Below are 23,342 nucleotides of genomic sequence, written 5' to 3'. Positions count from 1 at the left end.
ACCCAACCGCTACACACTCACTAACCCCACCTCTACAAATTCACTAACCCCACCTCTACACACACTCACTAACCCCACTGCTACACACTCACTAACCCCACCGCTACACACTCACTAACCCCATCGCTACACACTCACTAACCCAACCGCTACACACTCACTAACCCCACCTCTACAAACTCACTAACCCCACCTCTACACACTCACTAACCCCACTGCTACACACTCACTAACCCCACCGCTACACACTCACTAACCCCATCGCTACACACTCACTAACTCAACTGCTACAAACTCACTAACCCCTCCACTATACACTCACTAACCCCTCCACTACACACTCACTAACCCCACCGCTACACACTCACTAACCCCTCCATTATACACTCAACAACCTCTCCACCTCACACTCACTAACCCTCCACTATACACTCACTAACCCTCAACTACATACTCACTAACCCCACCGCTACACACTCACTAACCCCTCCACTATACACTCACTAACCCTCAACTACATACTCACTAACCCCTCAACTACATACTCACTAACCCCACCGCTACACACTCACTAACCCCTCCACTATACACTCACTAAACCCATCGCTACACACTCACTAACCCAACCGCTACACACTCACTAACCCCACCTCTACAAACTCACTAACCCCACCTCTACACACTCACCAACCCCACTGCTACACACTCACTAAACCCACCGCTACACACTCACTAACCCCATCGCTACACACTCACTAACTCAACTGCTACAAACTCACTAACCCCTCCACTATACACTCACTAACCTCTCCACTACACACTCACTAACCCCACCGCTACACACTCACTAACCCCTCCATTATACACTCAACAACCTCTCCACCTCACACTCACTAACCCCTCCACTATACACTCACTAACCCCTCAACTACATACTCAGTAACCCCACCGCCACACACTCACTAACCCCTCCATTATACACTCAACAACCTCTCCACCTCACACTCACTAACCCCTCCACAATACACTCACTAACCCCTCCACTATACACTCACTAACCCCTCCACTATACACTCGCTAACCCCTCCACTACACACTCACTAACCCCTCAACTACATACTCACTAACCCCACCGCTACACACTCACTAACCCCTCCACTATACACTCACTAACCCCTCAACTACATACTCAGTAACCCCACCGCTACACACTCACTAACCCCTCCACTACACACACACTAACCCCTCAACTACATACTCACTAACCCCACCGCTACACACTCACTAACCCCTCCACTATACACTCGCTAACCCCTCCACTACACACTCACTAACCCATCCACTACACACTCACAAACCCCTCCACCTCACACTCACTAACCCCTCCGCTACACACTCACTAACCACACCACTACACAGTCACTAACCCCTCCACTATACACTCACAAACCCCTCAACTACACACTCACTAACCCCTCCCCTACACACTCACTAACCCCACCTCTACAAACTCACTAACCCCACCTCTACACACTCACTAACCCCACTGCTACACACTCACTAACCCCACCGCTACACACTCACTAACCCCATCGCTACACACTCACTAACCCAACCGCTACACACTCACTAACCCCACCTCTACAAACTCACTAACCCCACCTCTACACACTCACTAACCCCACTGCTACACACTCACTAACCCCATCGCTACACACTCACTAACCCAACCGCTACACACTCACTAAGCCCACCTCTACAAACTCATTAACCCCACCTCTACACACTCACTAACCCCACCACTACACACTCACTAACCCCTCCACTACACACTCACTAACCCCACCGCTACACACTCGCTAACCCCTCGAAATCACATTTACTAACCCCTCCACTATACACTCACTAACTCCACCGCTACACACCATCTAACCCCTCCGTTACACACTCACTAACCCCACCTCTACACACTCACAAACCCCTCCACCTCACACTCACTAACCCCTCCACTACACACTCACTAACCCCTCCACTACACACTCACTAACCCCACCACTACACACTCACCAACCCCTCCACTACACACTCACTAACCCCTCCACTACACACTCGCTAACCCCTCCACTATACACTCACTAACCCCACTGCTACACACCATCTAACCCCTCCACTACACACTCACTAACCCCTCCACTACACACTCGCTAACCCCTCCACTATACACTCACTAACCCCACTGCTACACACCATCTAACCCCTCCACTACACACTCACTAATCCCTCCACTACACATTCGCTAACCCCTCCACTACACATTTGCTAACCCCTCCACTATACACTCACTAACTCCACCGCTACACACCATCTAACCCCTCTGTTACACACTCACTAACCCCTCCACCTCACACTCACTAACCCCTCCACTACACACTTACTAACCCCACCGTTATACACTCACTAACCCCTCCACTACACACTCACTAACCCCACCGCTACACACTCACTAACCCCTCCACGATACACTCACTAACCCCTCCACTACACACTCCCTAACCCCTCCACTATACACTCGCTAACCCCTCCACTACACACTCACTAACCCCTCCACTACACATTCACAAACCCCTCCACCTCACACTCACTAACCCCACCACTACACACTCACTAACCCCACCACTACACACTCACTAACCCTGCCTGCTGCCTGCTGCCCACTCAAACGTATTTTATCTCATGACTTTAGACATCAGACCAAAAGCCTTTGAAACATTTTAATAGGATGCTGCTATCTTGGGATGTATAAGGATTATAAGGATGCTGACTGTGACAACTAGTTAGTATTGTTTGATAGTCAGAATAATTTCTCGATGGTGGTGTGTGGCATCAAAACAGATTGGTAGCAACCCCTCACCCAGACAGACATCTCCCTCGAGTTCACTGGGGAGGCGCATTCTGCATCCGATAGCCGTTTAAAGAGCCTGTTTTGTTAAGGCCAATTGGCTGCCAGGCTGGTTGTTAACGGCGTGGAAGTGTTTATTTGTGAACAAGGTGGGAATAAGACCCCATGGTGTTCCTGAACACTACTCCACCGGGCCCAGAGAGACATAATGATGCTTTTCCTGCTCTGGTGAACCTGATCCTAGCCCCTGGAGCGCCACACTTACTTTTGTCCGGCGGTCTCTCCTTCCATTTCTCTCTCTATCCCAGGCCAGGCAGCAGGCCCGTATAGAAAACCCAAGGGCCCACTTTTACTCTCCTCTAACTTCTTCTCCTTTTCTAACTAAACAAAGTTTGGCCCTGGTGAAATGAACACATAATGGATGTAAAATACAAATGTTCTCAGACTTCTATAATGTGGTTAATCATTTATCATACTTCTCAGTTAGTTTTGTTTGAGTGAGAAAAATGATTTTATCCTTCATTACCACCAACAGCATATGCTTGACTTTCTGAATTTGAGTTACTTTCTAAAAAGAATGACTTGAAAGATGACCACCAGCAGTGTAATTTAGCAGTGAAACCCCACCGTGTATTTGGTTTGAGTTGCAGGGACATAAACAGGACCCTGCAAAACACCTTCCTCCTCTGGAAGTGGGAATAAGACAAACAGGGCGAACAAGGGTGCTCTTCTGGTTAAAGCGGCCCAGTTGTTGGGCCAAAGCCCCGGCAATCACTGTTTGTTTTGACAGGGAATCCAAAATCCAAACAGACACTGTATGGAATTAAGGTCCTGTTTCCTGTGAAAAATACGAACCTTGTGCAGCGAAAAATGAGAGAGGGAGAGAGAAAGAGAGGGAAAATGGACGCCCCATAACTGCAGCAGCAGGTTTGTACATAAAAATAAAATTGGTCCAATTGACCTTGCATGCTCTACCTGCAATTATCGAAAATTGTAAGCAGATGCCTAAAGTCCTCATTTCATATTCTGGTGAACATCTGGCACGGCAAGCTGGCGTTAAAGTTAAAGTCTCTAGTGAGTCGGCATTCTAAGGAGATGGAATCTGTAGTTTAGGCTGGAGGAGAGGGCATTGCAGAGCATAGGCTTCAGATAAGAGTTCAAGTGGAGAAGGAGAGAGAGAGAGACACACACACTTGCACAAGTGGGAAAAATACCCTCTGGAACACATGAACAAGACACGGAGGAGTTAACATTATGAACATATTTTGTAGTCAGAAATGCAATAGGTATCATCATCAGGGAGCAGAAAAATATGGGCTCAACACTTTGTGATAAAGGTTCTACCTATGTCATGAAAACACAAGCTCCAAGGAAAGACCAACATCCTCTCCAAGACATACAGTGCCTTGAAAAAGTTTTCACAACGCCTCCACATTTTGTTGTTACAGCCTAAATTTCAAATGGATTCCATTTTTTTACTGGCCTACACACAATACCCCATAACATCAAAATGGAATTCTGTTTTTAGAAATGTTTACAAATTAATAAAAAATGAAAATCTAAAATGTATTGAGTCAATAAGTATTCAACCTCTTTGTTATTGCAAGCATACATAAGTTCAGGAGTAAAAATGTGCTTAACAAGTCACATAATACGTTGCAGGGACTCACTCTGTGTGCAATAATAGTGTTGAACATGATTTTTGAATGACAACCTCATCTCTGCACCCCACACATACAATTATCTGTATGGTCCCTTAGTCAACCACAAATACCAGACCTTTTGGTAGACGGGTAAAAAATAAAAAAGCAGACATTGAATATCTATTTGAGCAAGGAGAAGTTATTCATTACACTGTGGATGGTGTACCAGTCTCTACAAAGATACAGGTGTCCTTCCTAACTGCTGGAGAGGAAGGAAACTGCTCAGGGATGTCACTATGAGGCCAATGGTGACTTTAATGGCTTTGATAGGGATGGGTCAACAACATTGTATTCACTCCACAATACTAACCTAATGCAACAAGGCACTAATACTGCAAAAAAATGTGGCAAATCAGTTAACTTTATGTACTGAATACAAACCGTTATGTTTGGGGTAAGTCCAATATAACACATTACTGAGTACCACCCTCCATATTGTCAAGCATAGTAATGGTGGCTGCATCATGTTATGGGTATGCTTGTAATCATTAAGGACTGGGAAGTTTTTCAGGATAAAAATACATATAATGGAGCTTAGTACAGGAAAAATCCTAGAGGAAAACTTGGTTCAGTCTGCTTTCCACCAGACATTGGGAGATGAATTCACCTTTCCGTAGGAAAATAACATAAAACACAAGACCAAATATACACTGGGGTTGCTTACAAAGAAGAAAGTCAATATTTTTGAGTGACTGAGTTACAGTTTTAACTTAAATAATGGGCAAATGTTGCACAATCCAGGTGTGGAAAGCTCTTAGAGACTTACCCAGAAAGTCTCACAGCTGTAATCGCTGCCAAAGGTGCTTCTACAAAGTACTCAGGGGTGTGAATACCTATATAAATTAGATTTGTCTGTATTTAAGTTTCAATACATTTAAAAAAAAAGATATATATATAAACATGTTTTCACTTTGTCATTATGGGGTATGGTGTGTAGATGGGTGAGGAAAAAAAACTATTTAATCTATTTTGAATTCAGACACAACAAACACAACAAAATGCGGAATAAGTCAAGGGGTATGAATACTTTCTGAAGGCACAGTAGGTCCTAAAACAAAGACATCACAGAAAAGCACTAACTCCAAAGAGAGACATCAAGTGGCATCCCTCCATATGTTCTAAAGAGTGAGCTTTCTGACTGAAGCTCTATTAGGGCCATTAAAGGGTTAGTCTTGCCTGGTCCAGCAAAGTCAGGGAAAAGAGGGCATCCCGCCCTCGTCTGCCCTTAGTAATGGACGACGCCTCCCATTGAACCCCTCCAAGGGTGCTATTTGAAAATGATAATTTGCGCCGCTCTTTGACGAAACAGGATTAGCTCAATTAATCACATTTCCAGATTAGTTTTTCCTCTCCTATCGACCATCACTTTTTGCCGGCGGATGATCAATGCAAACTTGCTTATACTAACCATCGCAAATCCAGTTGTGGAAATGAGCATCGACAGCAGAAATAATCTTTTAATTTGAGATATTTTGATCTGGGAGATTGGATGGGAGAGTTATTTGGTGGGGAAATGGCTTTCAGTAAAATATCCTCCAATAAACTACTTATATCACTCTGCCTGATGAGTTATATTTGAATTAAAGTTGTATTATCGGAAAAGAAAATCCAGTCAAATTAAACAATTTTGACATTGTCTGAAAGTTACTGTAATTATTTATGTAACATGGAGGCAGTCATCCATGTCAGTGTGGTCAAAAACGGGTTGCTCTTTATTTGCCAACACCACAACAGCCATTCCTTGTGAGTCTTCATCTGGTGTTTGAGAAGAACCAACAGAGCAAAGCTTCAACCCTAGGTCTACTGAGGGCTAAAATCCCCCTCCCCACACACACTGTTCTCCTCCATACTGAGCCTTTACGCTAATCCGGGACACACACATACACCCTGTCTATGTGTCAGTCTAGTGGGGTGTGAGTTACCACTCCTCCCCACTTGTCCCACAGATGACTTGGCTGGTGGCTATTTATCCTCTGACCCCTTGGCCCTGGGTAAGTGACCCCTTTGGCTCAGACCTCCCCCCAGCCCCAGCCCCAGCCACACAAAAGCCTGGCCGGACTTAAAAGGACCCTGCTCTTCTGCTGGGAGAGTTGGTCCCCTCTTTCATTCCCAGACGTGCTACTTTGTAATGTCTTTGTTCTGGGCTTGTAATGTCTTTGTTCTGGCCGGGCCCGGTCAGCGGCGATGAAATGGATGCTCCTGCTGGATGTAGTTGGTGATTGACTAGTAGGGGTTACTACTGCTGCAGTGTTTGCACTCAGACACTCTACCTGTCTTTCGCTCCCTCTTTCTCTCTCTCACCCTCTCTCTTGCTCTTTACCTCTATTTCTCCCTCTCTCTTTATCTTAATCCCTTTTTGCCTTTCCTCTCCCTACTTGAAGACACTGCTCTTTCAGGTTTAACAGTAGTGGACCTGTAACTGTTCGCCTGAGGTCTTCAGACATCAGTTCCCTCTGGTTAAAGGTCACAGCATTGTTTTGCATCCAACAGGTTAAAGTGTATAGAGAGGGTTGGAGGGGGAGGGGGCGAGAGAGAGAGGTAGAGAGAGGGCGGGGAAAGAGTGTGTGTGGGTGCAAGGTGCAGGTTGAGGAGGGAGTCCCTGCACATGTGGCTGCTGCTGTTCCCAATCAGGGTCATGCTGCTGATTTGAGGAGACCAACCTAGAGCAACACAGCTGTTTTGTGGTACAGGCCCAGGCTCAGGGAGAAGCTGGCCATATCGTTGGGCCACCACCAGCAACCCAGATATATTGGAGGGAAGCGTGCAAACCATCTTGCTTTAGACATGCAATAATTTATTTCATATTATGAATACTGTTTTTTGTCTGAGTCGCATGTTTGTTGGATCACAGGGACGTTGCATTCTTATTGCAGCAGTACAATGGCTTTGTGGTTAAAGCAGCGTTTCCCAAACCAGGGTTCGTGACTCCATGTGGGGTCACCTAATTTGAAAATGGGGAATGGGGTCGCGAGAGAAACTCCAAATATATATTTTTCTGTTGGTTCAAAGAACCAGGGTTACGTCCAGCTGCATGCGGTTGTAATAAACGGAGCGGTTTCTGTTTTCTTCCTACAAATGTGGCTTTATCTTTTAAATGGTTTAAGCTACAAGATATTATGACCCCATCACTGAAAGATAAGACTCTCACAAACATAGGAGAGCGAGGGTCAGAGAGGGAGTGCGAGGGAGGAAAAGTATTGTCATGTTTTGTTGATTTTCAGAATGCTTTTGATCCATGATGGATTATATATTTTTTAGATGATGAATATTTTATTTAGTAAATTACAAACAAGCAAAAAGTGAATACTGGCACTGGAGGCTTACAGGTGGTGATAAAACACAAAAAATATATATGGTGAAATTGAACGTCCGTTTGCGTTGAAAGATTCAGAGAACATCTCAACATTGCTCAATATAGTCTACCACATACAACAGTATAGATTGATATTTATGAGTCAAATTCAAAGAACTGATATCTATCTACCTTTACAATCTACATAATGCAAATGTATATATATATATAATCACAATAGAGATGACATCAAGGACATCTTTAACAACACCTCCCATTAGCCTTATAAAGAAATGAGAAATGGAGAGACTTGTGCAAACTTCTGTTTCCCTCTACAATGCCAACAAGCTTCAAAAGACTCATTAGAATAGAGTGGACAAGACCAGGCATTAAATCAGACTGGGGAAAGATTACACAGAAGATTTGACAAAATTATTACCTGATGATCTTCTGAACTTCCCAATTCCTTTCTGATGCATTTCAGTCACTTCAAACCATTATTCATTAGGACTAAAGTACTGTCAGACTGATTTGTAGTAGACTGTCATAGTCCAAATTAAAAAAGTTGACATACATTTTCTGAAGGCACTGTACTTACTTACACTGGCATGGGGAGGTTTTATATGTCTTATTGGAGCAGTACACTGGCATGGGGAGGTGTTATCATTTCTTATTGGAGCAGTACACTGGCATGGGGAGGTTTTATCCTTTCTTATTGGAGCAGTACACTGGCATGGGGAGGTTTTATCCTTTCTTATTGGAGCAGTACACTGGCATGGGGAGTTTTTATATGTCTTATTGGAGCAGTACACTAGCATGGGAAGTTTTTATATTTCTTATTGGAGCAGTACACTGGCATGGGGAGTTTTTATATTTCTTATTGGAGCAGTACACTGGCATGGGGAGTTTTTATATTTCTTCTTGGAGCAGTACACTGGCATGGGGAGTTTTTATATTTCTTCTTGGAGCAGTACACTGGCATGGGGATGTTTTATCATTTCTTATTGGAGCAGTACACTGGTATGGGGAGGTTTTATATTTCTTATTGGAGCAGTACACTGGCATGAGGAGTTTTTATATTTCTTATTGGAGCAGTACACTGGCATGGGGATGTTTTATCATTTCTTATTGGAGCAGTACACTGGTATGGGGAGGTTTTATAATTTCTTATTGGAGCAGTACACTGGCATGGGGAGGTTTTATCATTTCTTATTGGAGCAGTACACTGGCATGGGGAGTTTTTATATTTCTTATTGGAGCAGTACACTGGCATGGGGAGTTTTTATATTTCTTATTGGAGCAGTACACTGGCATGGGGAGTTTTTATATTTCTTATTGGAGCAGTACACTGGCATGGGGAGTTTTTATATTTCTTATTGGAGCAGTACACTGGCATGGGGAGTTTTTATATTTCTTATTGGAGCAGTACACTGGCATGGGGAGTTTTTATATTTCTTATTGGAGCAGTACACTGGCATGGGGATGTTTTATCATTTCTTATTGGAGCAGTACACTGGCATGGGGAGTTTTTATATTTCTTATTGGAGCAGTACACTGGCATGGGGAGTTTTTATATTTCTTATTGGAGCAGTACACTGGCATGAGGAGTTTTTATATTTCTTATTGGAGCAGTACACTGGCATGGGGAGTTTTTATATTTCTTATTGGAGCAGTACACTGGCATGGGGAGTTTTTATATTTCTTATTGGAGCAGTACACTGGCATGGGGAGTTTTTATATTTCTTATTGGAGCAGTACACTGGCATGGGGAGTTTTTATATTTCTTATTGGAGCAGTACACTGGCATGAGGAGTTTTTATATTTCTTATTGGAGCAGTACACTGGCATGGGGAGTTTTTATATTTATTATTGGAGCAGTACACTGGCATGGGGAGTTTTTATATTTCTTATTGGAGCAGTACACTGGCATGAGGAGTTTTTATATTTCTTATTGGAGCAGTACACTGGCATGGGGAGTTTTTATATTTCTTATTGGAGCAGTACACTGGCATGGGGAGTTTTTATATTTCTTATTGGAGCAGTACACTGGCATGGGGAGTTTTTATATTTCTTATTGGAGCAGTACACTGGCATGGGGAGTTTTTATATTTCTTATTGGAGCAGTACACTGGCATGGGGATGTTTTATCATTTCTTATTGGAGCAGTACACTGGCATGGGGAGTTTTTATATTTCTTATTGGAGCAGTACACTGGCATGGGGAGTTTTTATATTTCTTATTGGAGCAGTACACTGGCATGGGGAGTTTTTATATTTCTTATTGGAGCAGTACACTGGCATGGGGAGTTTTTATATTTCTTATTGGAGCAGTACACTGGCATGGGGAGTTTTTATATTTCTTATTGGAGCAGTACACTGGCATGGGGAGTTTTTATATTTCTTATTGGAGCAGTACACTGGCATGGGGAGTTTTTATATTTCTTATTGGAGCGGTACAGACACCACCATCCAAATGATCTGAAGTACGTGTTGCTTCCCTTCAGTATAGACCATGAGGTTTCTCATCTAAAACAGTGTGAATTAACTCCTCATCTTTTGTCTCTAACTACATTCTCTCTCCTCTGGTCTTATTCTATTCAGGGAGAGGAGAGTTTCCTTGTCCAATTGTTTCACTTGCAGGTGAAAGCCCCGCCATTGTAGCCATCTAATTGCTAATTGTGTGCCTTTTCTCTCCTTCTTTGTGGACGTTGCTGAGAATTTTTCTAATGCGTTTGGGCTTTTCTCTGAGCCAGCGGCAACGACGCTCCGTGGATGTGCTTTCAAAATGAGATTAACTTTCTAGAGGAATGCATTAGCCCCTCAAGCTTTACAGCCCTGGACTGGCTGAGCTGGCCCTTATTAAAGATGGCTCTTCACTCAAGCACACACACACACATACACTCACATGCACTTGCTTCTACGCACTCATATACATGTACACGCACAAACACCCATACCCCCCACCCCCTCGTACACGCACAAACACCCATACCCCCCACCCCCTCGTACACACACAAACACCCATACCCCCCACCCCCTCCTTTATTGACAACCTCCCATTGAGCATATAAGAGCATTACCATGTTTAGGAGTGAGATGTTTTGTGTGATCTGTTGCTGATCTCATATTTGCGTTGCAGAAATTAATTTGATGCTGGTTTGCAATGCTAAGCTGGCCCAGGGAGAGACGGGGGAACTGATTTCAGAGGGGACAAAGCCCCTGAAAAAGAGACATTTGGGGGGAGGGTAAAATACCCTCCACCCAGAAACGGCTCATTTTGGTTCCCAGCTTTGGGACAATGCAGCTTTTCTTTCTCCTCTCTCTGTGGCTGGGCTGTGGACTGACTCTATAGTGGAAACTGGACCAGTCTGGGACTCACTGCAGGGCTGGAAGAGACAGACTGGAAGTGGCTCTCCTTTTCTTTCTGTCTCTCTCTCTGGCACTCTTTCACTCCAGTTCCAAATTCTACCACTCACCACAGTAACCTTACTACTGTTTTTAAAAAAGCTGCTTTTGAGACATTGGACTAATAAGGACGCTGGAGCAAGCAATTGACTTGCACTTATTTTACCCATTACCAAACCATATGAATCAGTGGTCCACGATTTGGGCGAATATTGCCAATTGTGAAGGCTTCCATATGGATATTGAAATACACTTCAGCTAGAGTAAAACTTAGTGTACATGTTATGTCACACTTAATAACTTAAAAAGTGCATTGAGTATTCATCCCAGTGTTTTTTTCATGAGATGCTTCAAACTTACTACACTTGGAGGCATCTTCTCACATTGCCAGTAGTACATCCCCTCTTTTTTTCACCCACTTCCCACTGCATCTCAGTCCACTGCATCTCAGTCCACTGCATCTCAGTCCACTGCATCTCAGTCCACTGCATCTCAGTCCATTACCTTCCTCCTTGGCTGTAAACAATGTAAAATCACACACGCACACACCTCTAACATACACAAATTGAAGCGCACGTGCACACCCACATGCTGCCCACACCCCCAGCTGTATCAGACACTTATTGGTGGACAACGCTATCCTGGCAGCTTGGTGAGAAGGTCAGCGCCTGTCTTCCTAGCCTTGTTAAGGCGCTGATGTTCTTATTAAAAGCTAATTCCTGGGGCTGAAGGACTCCAAAGAGCTAGCCTGGCCCCCATTCGCCTCCCCTCACGCCTTGATTGGCGAAGGGGCGGCCGTCGTCACGGAGCTGCACGCAGGGTTCTCCGGTGGTCCTGCCAAACTGCGCCAGCGCTCAATTAGGGCCCCTGCGCAGTGCTGCGAGCCTGGCCACCTCCTAACTGGCCTCAGCCACGGGGAGGTCATGCTCCTGCTAACAGGGCTCACACACGGCTCTCACACACACACAACTCAAACTGCAGCTACACACTTTCACAGGGAGCTGCCGGCTGCCACCCCTCGCCTGGTTGGGAGGTGTGTGTGTGTGTCTGTGAGGGAAGATTTATAAAAGCAGTGTCACATTTACTATGCCAGTATACAGGATCTCATGCCTTTTTTTAACTAAACCATCCATGAAACTATTTTCTCATCACAGGTTCATGGCCAAGCATTACTCAGCATCATCATAATTGATTAGCCTGAATTACATGCTACTTTTTTATTTGTATTCCTTCCCCACTTTATTAATCTTATTTTGTAAAATAAAGTGCAGCAGAATAAAACATGTTTTCCTTGTATCTAGAGATTTCCAAGGCCTGAGTTCTTTGACACAGCAAACGCCCAGGTTTTTAGTTTTTGTTGTTTTTTACTCGTAGAGCACGTGATGGCAGTTTTTTGGCCGTTGGGCCATTATACCACGTCCAATCTAATTACTATCAGTTTGAGAGGACAAATTCTTACATCTGCAAAATCAGAATTGGGTTATTTTTTTACATTTTATTTTCTCTTATTTCTCTTTTTGGCTTCCACCAGTCTCATTTACAAAGATGAAGGGATTTGCAGCTAACAATAACATTATGAAATGACTCCAAGAAATACAGTGCCTTGCGAAAGTATTCGGCCCCCTTGAACTTTGCGACCTTTTGCCACATTTCAGGCTTCAAACATAAAGATATAAAACTGTATTTTTTTGTGAAGAATCAACAACAAGTGGGACACAATCATGAAGTGGAACAACATTTATTGGATATTTCAAACTTTTTTAACAAATCAAAAACTGAAAAATTGGGCGTGCAAAATTATTCAGCCCCTTTACTTTCAGTGCAGCAAACTCTCTCCAGAAGTTCAGTGAGGATCTCTGAATGATCCAATGTTGACCTAAATGACTAATGATGATAAATACAATCAAGTATGTAATCAAGTCTCCGTATAAATGCACCTGCACTGTGATAGTCTCAGAGGTCCGTTAAAAGCGCAGAGAGCATCATGAAGAACAAGGAACACACCAGGCAGGTCCGAGATACTGTTGTGAAGAAGTTTAATGCCGGATTTGAATACAAAAAGATTTCCCAAGCTTTAAACATCCCAAGGAGCACTGTGCAAGCGATAATATTGAAATGGAAGGAGTATCAGACCACTGCAAATCTACCAAGACCTGGCCGTCCCTCTAAACTTTCAGCTCATACAAGGAGAAGACTGATCAGAGATGCAGCCAAGAGGCCCATGATCACTCTGGATGAACTGCAGAGATCTACAGCTGAGGTGGGACACTCTGTCCATAGGACAACAATCAGTCGTATATTGCACAAATCTGGCCTTTATGGAAGAGTGGCAAGAAGAAAGCCATTTCTTAAAGATATCCATAAAAAGTGTCATTTAAAGTTTGCCACAAGCCACCTGGGAGACACACCAAACATGTGGAAGAAGGTGCTCTGGTCAGCAACAATGCAAAACGTTATGTTTGGCGTAAAAGCAACACAGCTCATCACCCTGAACACACCATCCCCACTGTCAAACATGGTGGTGGCAGCATCATGGTTTGGGCCTGCTTTTCTTCAGCAGGGACAGGGAAGATGGTTAAAATTGATGGGAAGATGGATGGAGCCAAATACAGGACCATTCTGGACGAAAACCTGATGGAGTCTGCAAAAGACCTGAGACTGGGACGGAGATTTGTCTTCCAACAAGACAATGATCCAAAACATAAAGCAAAATCTACAATGAAATGGTTCAAAAATAAACATATCCAGGTGTTAGAATGGCCAAGTCAAAGTCAAGACCTGAATTCAATCGAGAATCTGTGGAAAGAACTGAAAACTGCTGTTCACAAATGCTCTCCATCCAACCTCACTGAGTTCGAGCTGTTTTGCAAGGAGGAATGGGAAAAAATTTCAGCCTCTCGATGTGCAAAACTGATAGAGACATACCCCAAGCGACTTACAGCTGTAATCGCAGCAAAAGGTGGCGCTACAAAGTATTAACTTAAGGGGGCTGAATAATTTTGCACGCCAAATTTTTTCCGTTTTTGATTTGTTAAAAAAGTTTGAAATATCCAATAAATGTCGTTCCACTTCATGATTGTGTCCCACTTGTTGTTGATTCTTCACAAAAAAATACAGTTTTATATCTTTATGTTTGAAGCCTGAAATGTGGCAAAAGGTCGCAAAGTTCAAGGGGGCCGAATACTTTCGCAAGGCACTGTATATCTCTTGTCTGCAGCTCAGTAGCTCCCCAACCCACTCAGGCTGTCATTTTTCACCTGAGAGATTGGATTTATTTGGTTTTGATTAACATTTGAGAATGTGTTTTTAAAAATGTATTGTGATAATTCTACATTACTGTACATCCAAGCACAATGAACAAGTCCCTACAATAAAGTGAGCCCTAGTAACATCCAGCTAGACATACCATATGTTAAGTCCTAGATTGAGTCATCAGTGGTGGCAGTAGCCCCAACCATCCCTTTGATAAACACTGTCCCTAACAAGGCTCTTTAGATGAAGGCTGTTTGGCCACAGAGTTTGGGAGGATTAACACGGGACTGTTCTAATCTGATTTGCTGACACGGCCTCTTTGCATCATAAAAGCTCACATTCCCCTTCTCTCTCATCTGCCCTGCCAGCTCCACAGTCTTTGAAAATGGGCCAGTAGATGAAGGGCTTCATGGCTAAGACCTCTGGGTCAATTCATTTTCTCTGGAGATGACAGCTTGTTCAAATATTTCGCTTCACGGTTATTGACAGTGTGTCGCATCCAACTGTCAAACGCTGTCTATTTTGGCAGTGTGGATTTGTTTTTGGTTTTCAAGGTGTACATTGGCCATGGGGTCTTGTCAGTCTTTGTGTACTTACTGTATAACAATGTTTAGTACAGAAAGACTCCAGAGTCATTCAAGCTAGGTGTGCTTACATTAATGTGCGTTTTCTACCCTCTGCTCAGTGTATACACACACACCATCCTTACATGGCAAAGACATCTTGCTGACCAAATGTTTAAGATAAGATTGTGTCCAGGACCTATGTGTGTGTCTAGCATTTGGGATGTGGGTTTGGGGTGAAAGGAGAGGTGCAGAGTTAACACCTCAACTGGCTGAGTAGTTTATCTTTAACAGAGTGTGATTAATGCAGGGTGGCCATGCGGTGCGACACTAGTAGCCCAGGGCCTTCTAGAAAGGAAACATTAACTACCAGGCGCCTGCTGCCAAGCTACTTGAGAGAACGGAGGAAACATTCTAAAATGATTGATAAACAAAGTCCTCTTTTTACTCTCAATGGAAAGGTAGTTGCTTGTGTATTTGTGTTTGACTATTAATCACGTATGAAGTAGGCCTATGTTTTTGGTGAGTTGTTGAAGTAGACATACGTCACACATAGGGAAGCATACTACTTTGACTATGTGATTAATTAGCATTAGATCCCTTGATTGACACCTCGTTATTGTGAGTGTCATGTGTGTGTATGTGTGTGTGTCACAGGGGTCAAGTGGACACTTGTTTTCTTTGGTGAGGGGGATTGTTTGACTGGAGCACCTGGTGATAGGAAGGTCAGTGGTTCAACTCCAGTCCGGAGGGGCTAAGGGCTGGGCACTGATGGGATGGGGGGGTGTACATGTACGTGTGCGTGTGAGAGAGAGAGATAGAAGGACCACTCCACTCAGCCCTTCCCCCTCAACTACCTAATACTTTGGGAAATGATTCTCATAGCGACACCAATGAGTGAATGCAGATCTAATGTAGCTACTCAACTACCATTTCTCTTGGAGCTTTTCATTTACAGAGTGTTGCAATTGTATGAGTAATACTTGATCACTATAATCAGTTATGTGAAGGCAACACTTTTTCTTCCTTCCCTCCTGTCCTCCCCAGGTTGATGCTCCAGCTGCCTGAGGAAATGGGCTTAATGTCTGTAGCTGCTCGACAGACCCAGGGTAGAGGTCAGTTTCCGCCACAGCTCTATCTCTCTCTGTCTCAATGCACCTACATTGGTTCATTGTTTTACCTCGTCACAATGAATAACCTAAATTGTTACATCATGTCTCCTCTCTCTGCCTCTTTGTGTTTTTGTTGTTGTATTTTCCGTGTGTGTCAGGCTCCGGGGGGAAAGCGGGGCTGAGTCCTCTGGGATGTGCTATGTTCAGTGTGCAGGTGTCTGTGAGCTCCAGACTGGGCCAGAGGATCCCCTTCCTGCAGCACCTGGCTGCGGTGGAGGTTGAACGCACCTTGCCCGGTTACCAGGTACAAACACTGCATACTGCTGCGTGGTACCACCATGCTATCTCCAAGCTATAGCCATAGACCCACCCTATCCCTATCCATGCCACTCAGCTTCAGCCTGTCATCACTAGAATACTTTACTTACTACACTAATACATTTCCATTGGGAGCACTCCTTATCCTGAATAAGGGACTCCAGGTTTCACACAGCTGTTCATAGCCAGTCAGGTGTCCCTCTTCGTATTGTTCTATTCAGCGCAATGCACTTCCCTCTCCAAATGGATGGTGTGTCCAACTCACTGATCAAAGGGTTTTGTGCTAGAACCCTCCTTTTTCCCCTTCTCATTAAACATTTATTTTACATGGTGTAAAAGGGTCCTATTTTGCTTCCAGGTGCTTGTGTTGTGTGTGTGAGAAAATATATGCACTGCAGTGTGGGAGTCTGATGAGAAACACTCTGGTGTCACACTGCCCAGTTGTTTATGGGCTCTGGCCATTCAGCCAACATGTAGAACAGGCCAACGCATGGCACAGGATGTATTACCGGACGTGATGAAATAACAGCCAATGCTAACTTTGCCTAAATATTTATCTTAATCAAGACTCGAGGTCTTGGCTGGATATGCCATTTTTGGAGGTACTATAGGCCTGTCAAAGCCATTGTAGAAATGTAGACGTGGGGCATGAGTTACGGGTAAATATAAACAGACATGGTGGCCGTTTTAGGTGATGTACTGCAGATGGGGCAGAACCTAATCTTCAAAGCCGGCCAGACTCAGAAGAGCTGCTCAGGTTGACAGATATACAGCATGGCATTTTGAACCCATGGAGACACTTCTACAGATTGGTTTTACAGACAGGCCATGTAAAACTCTGATTTTTTTTCTATCTCTGTTTTAGCTTGTAGTATTAGATCTGCTGTTTGTATGTGTAGCATCATGTCTTACAAGTGAGGTTTTTTAAAAGTGGATACTGTATCATAATACTTGTACTTATGTACCTGTACAGTATATACTAGTAATGTATTGTACCTCTGAGTGCCACTTATTTGTCATACATGTTTGTGTATCTCATAATCAGTTTTGGTCTCTTTCTAGGACATTGATCGCAGAGTGAAGTGGCCTAATGACATTTACTACAGTAACCTGATGAAGCTTGGAAGAGTGCTGGTGACATCAACAGTCATGGGACCAACCTTCCATCTCCTCGTTGGTCAGAATCCTCTTATATTTATGTTAATGCCAGTGCAGTGTAATGGATGATCTAGTCTAGCCTTAAATCATAACGTGGATTTAAGGCTAGATTGTGTTGATGTTTATGCCAGTGCTTGGATAAAAAGTCATTTATATTACTCTTGGTGGAGAGTTTGTTCTTAATGAACGTCTTTAAACAATCTCCTTCTCCAGGCTGTGGCTTCAATGGGAGCAACAGTAACCCCACCATCTGTATCAACAACCTGGTGATGCAGCACAACCGAGAGTGTGGCACCAGCATGGAGGCCCTGAGCTCAGCGCCGCTCATAGGTCGCACCCTCACCTCCCTGAAGCAGCTCATCTCTGCCTTCCAGGAGAGGGGTCAGAGGCTGTCCTGCCCCTCTACTACAAGAGATGGGTGCACAGGTAAACAAGCTGCAACACCCCTACTGTAATCTGTGGTACGCTCCACTCCTCCTCAGTGGGTTTGGTTTCATGAATTTTTCACATAAAGTAAACATTTTCATTGGTCCTGATATTTATTTGAGGTCATTGTGCAACAGAGCAATTCTGCTAAAAGAGAACGAGAATGCACCGGTACTCTGCATGCTATCTGTAAAATCTGCAGCTGCTGATCATGATATTAATTGTCATTCTAGAGGAAATTAATCTCACATCTCGCCACAGTCACAACAATAAACATCTCCTAATCTCCAGACGTAACGTAACATGTCCACATGTAAAAATAGGATTGCTTTTACACTACATTGACCTTGATGTGCCCTCTGCCCTGTCTCAGCGGGGCCCAGGTGTGTCTGTGGAGTGAGAACGGCCCCCATGCCGACGTGGTGGGCCTCGACGATGAAGGCTTCCTGTAGGTGCACTCTGAGGAGCAGGGTTTGGTCTCCTTGCAGCCTAATGGCAACTCCTGCGACATGCTGAGGAACCTGGTGGTCATCAAGCAACGCTAGGACCCTGTAAGGACCCCTATGGAGTATGCCCACCTGGTTGACTGAAGGGCATTTTAGCCAGTGGCATCATGAAAGAAGATTAGCCAGCTCCTTCGTAGCTTGAGTCGGAGATACACTAACTGTGAGAGGATCTCACACAACTAATCTGCTAGGTAAAATTACTACTTACATTTTTTTATTGTTTTTTGCTAGTTAGAATTAGTAATTTACTCTATTAATGACTTATCTGCAAGTAAAAATACACATTTTCTCTTATTTTACTTGATAGATTGGCTGAAGCTTATTTGGAGCCTAAAGCAACTGAATCTTTTTTTATACCATCCCATAGTATTTAGGAAGCTTTATTTAGGTCAATCTGAAGTTGTCCTGTTTAGTATAGTGTGGTGGTAGTGGAATTACTTGAGTAGTTCATATTACACTATCATATTATAATTGGTAGCTACAGGATTTATGAAGAATACAAAATTAGTCATTCACCAAATTCACTTATATTATGCTATACAATAGCATGATTTAAGTATTATTTAACAGTTATCTTGTTCAAAGGTTGTAAAATCAAATTGTCAACAAGGATTATTTCCTTTTGTAATGTAGTATTCCATGTAATATCTTTAGTTACAACAGTCAAAGACTATTGAGAAGGTGCTAGCTGTCGACAACAGTATTTTTTTCCAGAGGTATTGACATGAGGGCTATTAACATGTTAAAACACGTCTTTAACGTGTCGCTTGGAAATGTACCAAATCTGATTTGCGTAAAGACGTTATGATGCTATTGACATGGGAGGTCACACTTAGATGCAAATGCATTCACTAAGTGCAAACACATTGTGATAGACTGCCCGAAGGCTGACTCCTACCCCAACTGCTGGACTGTTAAGCATTGGTTTCTACTGAGCTACAGGCTAAACGAAGTCTGTTGCACTGAGTCATGTATTAACTTGTGTTATCATAGAACTTCATCAATTTGAGAACTATAAGTTCATATTTACTTTAAGCCTTACTTTTGATGTTTTGGAGGTTAGATAAAGTTTTTTTTTACTCTTTAGGACAGGCTTCCTTTAAGTTTCAGAGACTATAATCGATACTCAATGACTGACAAGATACATATTTGTAAGATAAAGAGATGATCTGTATATTTGATAACACACACGATTAATGTAAAACATTAGCATTCTATAACTATGTAATTATGTGATAAAGGAATACTGGTTGCACTTAAAAGTTATTTGGTAACCTTTGAAGTGTCAATGATGTAACTTGTCCTTCCAATAAGAGCAACACTATTATTCAAACACTATACTGAAATAAATAGATATACTGGACTTAGACTGGGATTTATCATTTTTCTGAGATTTGCAAGGGTATGAGGGTGTAGACACATTAATGAATACCCCTAGAGCAAAATTGGCTTTCAAGTCCGCTTCAAAATAATGCTGTTTGCAACATCGCAGTCTCCCATCTTATTAATTAAGGCCTGTCATTGGACAACAAAAAGGGGCCTCTCAAACGAAAGGAAGGAGAGTTCCTATTGCTCTCTTTGCTCTCCCTTTCCCTTCTCCATGCTCCTTGAGCTGTACTAAAGAGAAAAACACTGTTGATTGAGTCCAGCTTTGCCCAGCAGTGGCTGTGGAGTGGGAGATGGAGGGGGAAGCAGATTCCCTCCGCCTCCCGGTGGGGGAGTGATGAGGTGTGGGAGAGCCCTTTGGTGCAGGTGGCCAGTAGGGAGAGGGAATGGCTCGGGGGGGTAGGGGGGGGGGGCTCTTCAACTGTGTTGGGCTTATTCCAATGGTCCTAAATGACACTTCATTTGTCTTCAGCACCTCAGGCCTTGGGCTCATCTCTGCTAGATTAGGTGAAAATATGCATGCAAACTCCACAAACTGGACACAGCCCTCACCTCATTACAAGCTCATTCCCCCTTCTCAGGTTTTAGGAAATATACCCAATATGGTTTCATCAAAGATTATGTAGGCTAACAGAGTGGGTATTCAATGGCAACATTGAGGTATTGACAGTGCCTGGTTGTATGAATACTGTGTTACTTATTGAGGCATCACCGTAGTCCTCTGAATGCTGATGAAAACAACTGGATTCCAATGTAGCGATTTTGATCAATGGAGATTTAGGTCTTAGCTGCACAGTGCTGATGTAGCTGATGATGTGTGCATGCATGTACACTGTAGTATCCACTATAAAGACAATCCTGAGTTTCTCAAGTCTAAAGTTCATTAAGTAAATAGCTTACCTCTGGATCCATAAATAGCGCCTGCTCGATATCCTATTAAACCATTTCAGTGGCAGGTCTCAAGGGTCAAAATGGATATATCCTGTTTAATATTGGCTGCATAATATCACATCTCAATCCAGCCTCCCCAGGGACACAGCAGAGCCCTTTTGCTCACCTTCAAATATCAAAGCTTGTCTTCAAGAAAAACAACACTCTGTTTTAAAGGGTAATAAGATAGGAATCCTTGGTGTCTTTTTACGCTAATTCTGTATTCTGTAAGTTATACAAAAAGTTTTTAATACAAGCGTTCTGCCATGTGTACTGGTTAGATACGGAATGGTTGACTGACTATTCATATCCCATCGTGATGAAACCTGAACAAAGACTAGCAGTGAAAAAAGCATATAGAGTGGACATACTGAATGTCACTGAAGGGGCTTTGAAAACTACTGGAAGGTGTATTGTTTTATTTCAATATTTGAATCTCTCTTTGAAACATGAAAATACCCAGTGGTTACTTGTAAATGTTGTTTTTTGTGTGTTACTTTTTCTCATATTTTTCCATGAAGCACAAATAACACAATGGTTCTTTTAGGTTGCTTTAGAAATAGATGGGAGCATAATTGATAGACACTGATGGCGCAAAACATTAGGAACACCTGCTCTTTGCATGACATAGACTGACCAGGTGAAAGCTATGATCCCTTATCGATGGCACTTGTTAAATCCACTTCAAATCAGTGTAGATGAAGGGGAGGAGACATGTTAAAGAAGGATTTTTAAGCCTTGAGACAATTTAGACATGGATTGTGTATGTGTGCCATTCAGAAGGTGAGTGGGCAAGACAAAAGATTGAGATGCCTTTGAACAGGGTATGGTAGTAGGTACCAGGCACACCGGTTTGAGTGTGTCATGAACTGTAATGCTGCTGGATTTTTCACGTACAACAGTTTCCCTCCCGTGTGTATCAGGAATGATCCACCATCCAAAGGGCATCCAGCAAACTCTAGTCAACATGAGCATCCCTGTGGAACGCTTGACACCTTGTAGAGTCCATGCCCCAACTGTTACAGGCTTATTTTTTTCCATTTATGTTTTGAGGTTGGACTTTAGTATGGATAGCTCGTTAGCACGTAGGTCGCACCGACTGATGTCACCTCGTTAGTTAGTATGTATTGCACCTGTGCTGGTTGCCATCTCGTTAATGGGAAGGTGCTTCACCTGTGCTGGCCCAGGTGCTATTTAAGAGTGGCTGGCCCAGTGCTCCAGGTATGTTGAGAGATGCGAAGGGTTAACACCTTTAGTTGGCTTTCCCTATTTGGATTTCTAGAAAAACAATCCTTTATCTGATTTCCCTGATTTAGTTTTGCTCCACCTTTTTGGTTTGCTTCCCGTCTTTAAGTTTGGTGTGGATTTTTCTTTTGTTTGCCTCTTCTTGGGCGAACTGAGTGGGCGCTCATGGTGGGTGTCTTTTAAGGTCCAGGTGTTTTTGTAAGTCAACTTTTAGTGGACACCCCCATGAGTGTCTTTCAGGACCACTCCTAAAACCCTGCCTGTTTCATCTTGGTTGTTGGTCAGTGACTCTGTTTGTTCCCTGTTCTGTTTGAGCGACAATATTTGGGTTTTCTTGCTGGGGAACGTAACACAATTAATTCATTTTTTTTTTTTTTTTTTTTTTTAGGCTGTTCTGAGGGCAAAAGGTGGTGCAAACTCAATAGGTGGTCCTACTGTTTTGTACGCTCAGTTTACACTACAAGTAGATGTGGATCTCTGGCTGTGTGACTGTGGCTTGTCCAACTAGCTCCCTGACTGTGTCCTAAGCAAAGTTCCCTCTGAGCTGCACGCAGTAGCCCTGAGAGCACCGCGCAGCTCCCCTGGGACTGCCATGCAAAATAAATATCATCTCACAGAGAAGAACAAGATGGAACTTCACTCAACTTTATGGCGCAGTGGTCACCAACCGGTCCATTGCAATCAACTGGTCTATCTCCAAGGCATTCCTCGGTGATCGCCAAACATTTCTGTAAAAAACAAACGCTAAAACCTTGTGTTACAATTTCTTATTCCTCTCGGCTGTTGGCAGTAGGTGCACCTGATTCAGCTGCCCTGCGCGCCGGGTAGGTGAACTGTTGCCATTTTGAATCATTTCATGTGTCTGAAGGTATAAACTCTGCCCTACTGGCGGGCCCAGAGAGCAAATCAAGTGTACTGTAGGCCTACCGCTTGCCAATCGGGTGGCTCAGTTTATCGTGTCTGCAGGAATGTAGCAGGCATCATTTAAATACAGCAAAGTGGATACTGTGAGATTTCAAAATGTTTAAAATGACGACGGAGAGACTGTCAAAAAATACAGCAAAGAGCTGCTGTTTTTATGATTGAGTTCATGTTTAAATTGAACTCAACCTGCCCGCTTGACCCTATCCCCTCCTCTCTTCTCCAGA

At 43.4% G+C, this 23,342-nt stretch overlaps 1 protein-coding gene across 1 annotated transcript in view; it reads left to right on the top strand.

Moving 5' to 3' along the window:
- The window catches only part of LOC118390677 (biotin--protein ligase-like), a 43,578-nt gene extending 24,906 nt beyond the window's left edge, over window positions 1-18,672 (top strand). The window contains 6 exon segments of the mRNA XM_052457517.1: window positions 16,161-16,228; window positions 16,384-16,529; window positions 17,606-17,720; window positions 17,915-18,082; window positions 18,085-18,127; window positions 18,501-18,672. Of these exon segments, the coding sequence (XP_052313477.1) occupies window positions 16,161-16,228; window positions 16,384-16,529; window positions 17,606-17,720; window positions 17,915-18,082; window positions 18,085-18,127; window positions 18,501-18,672 (712 nt within the window).
- The last annotated feature ends 4,670 nt before the right edge of the window (window positions 18,673-23,342 follow it).

The sequence above is a fragment of the Oncorhynchus keta genome, chromosome 11, assembly GCF_023373465.1.
Source record: "Oncorhynchus keta strain PuntledgeMale-10-30-2019 chromosome 11, Oket_V2, whole genome shotgun sequence".
NCBI classification, from domain to species: Eukaryota; Metazoa; Chordata; class Actinopteri; order Salmoniformes; family Salmonidae; genus Oncorhynchus; species Oncorhynchus keta.
Note: the sequence above shows the minus strand (reverse complement) of the source record. Positions and strands in the feature narration are given on the sequence as shown.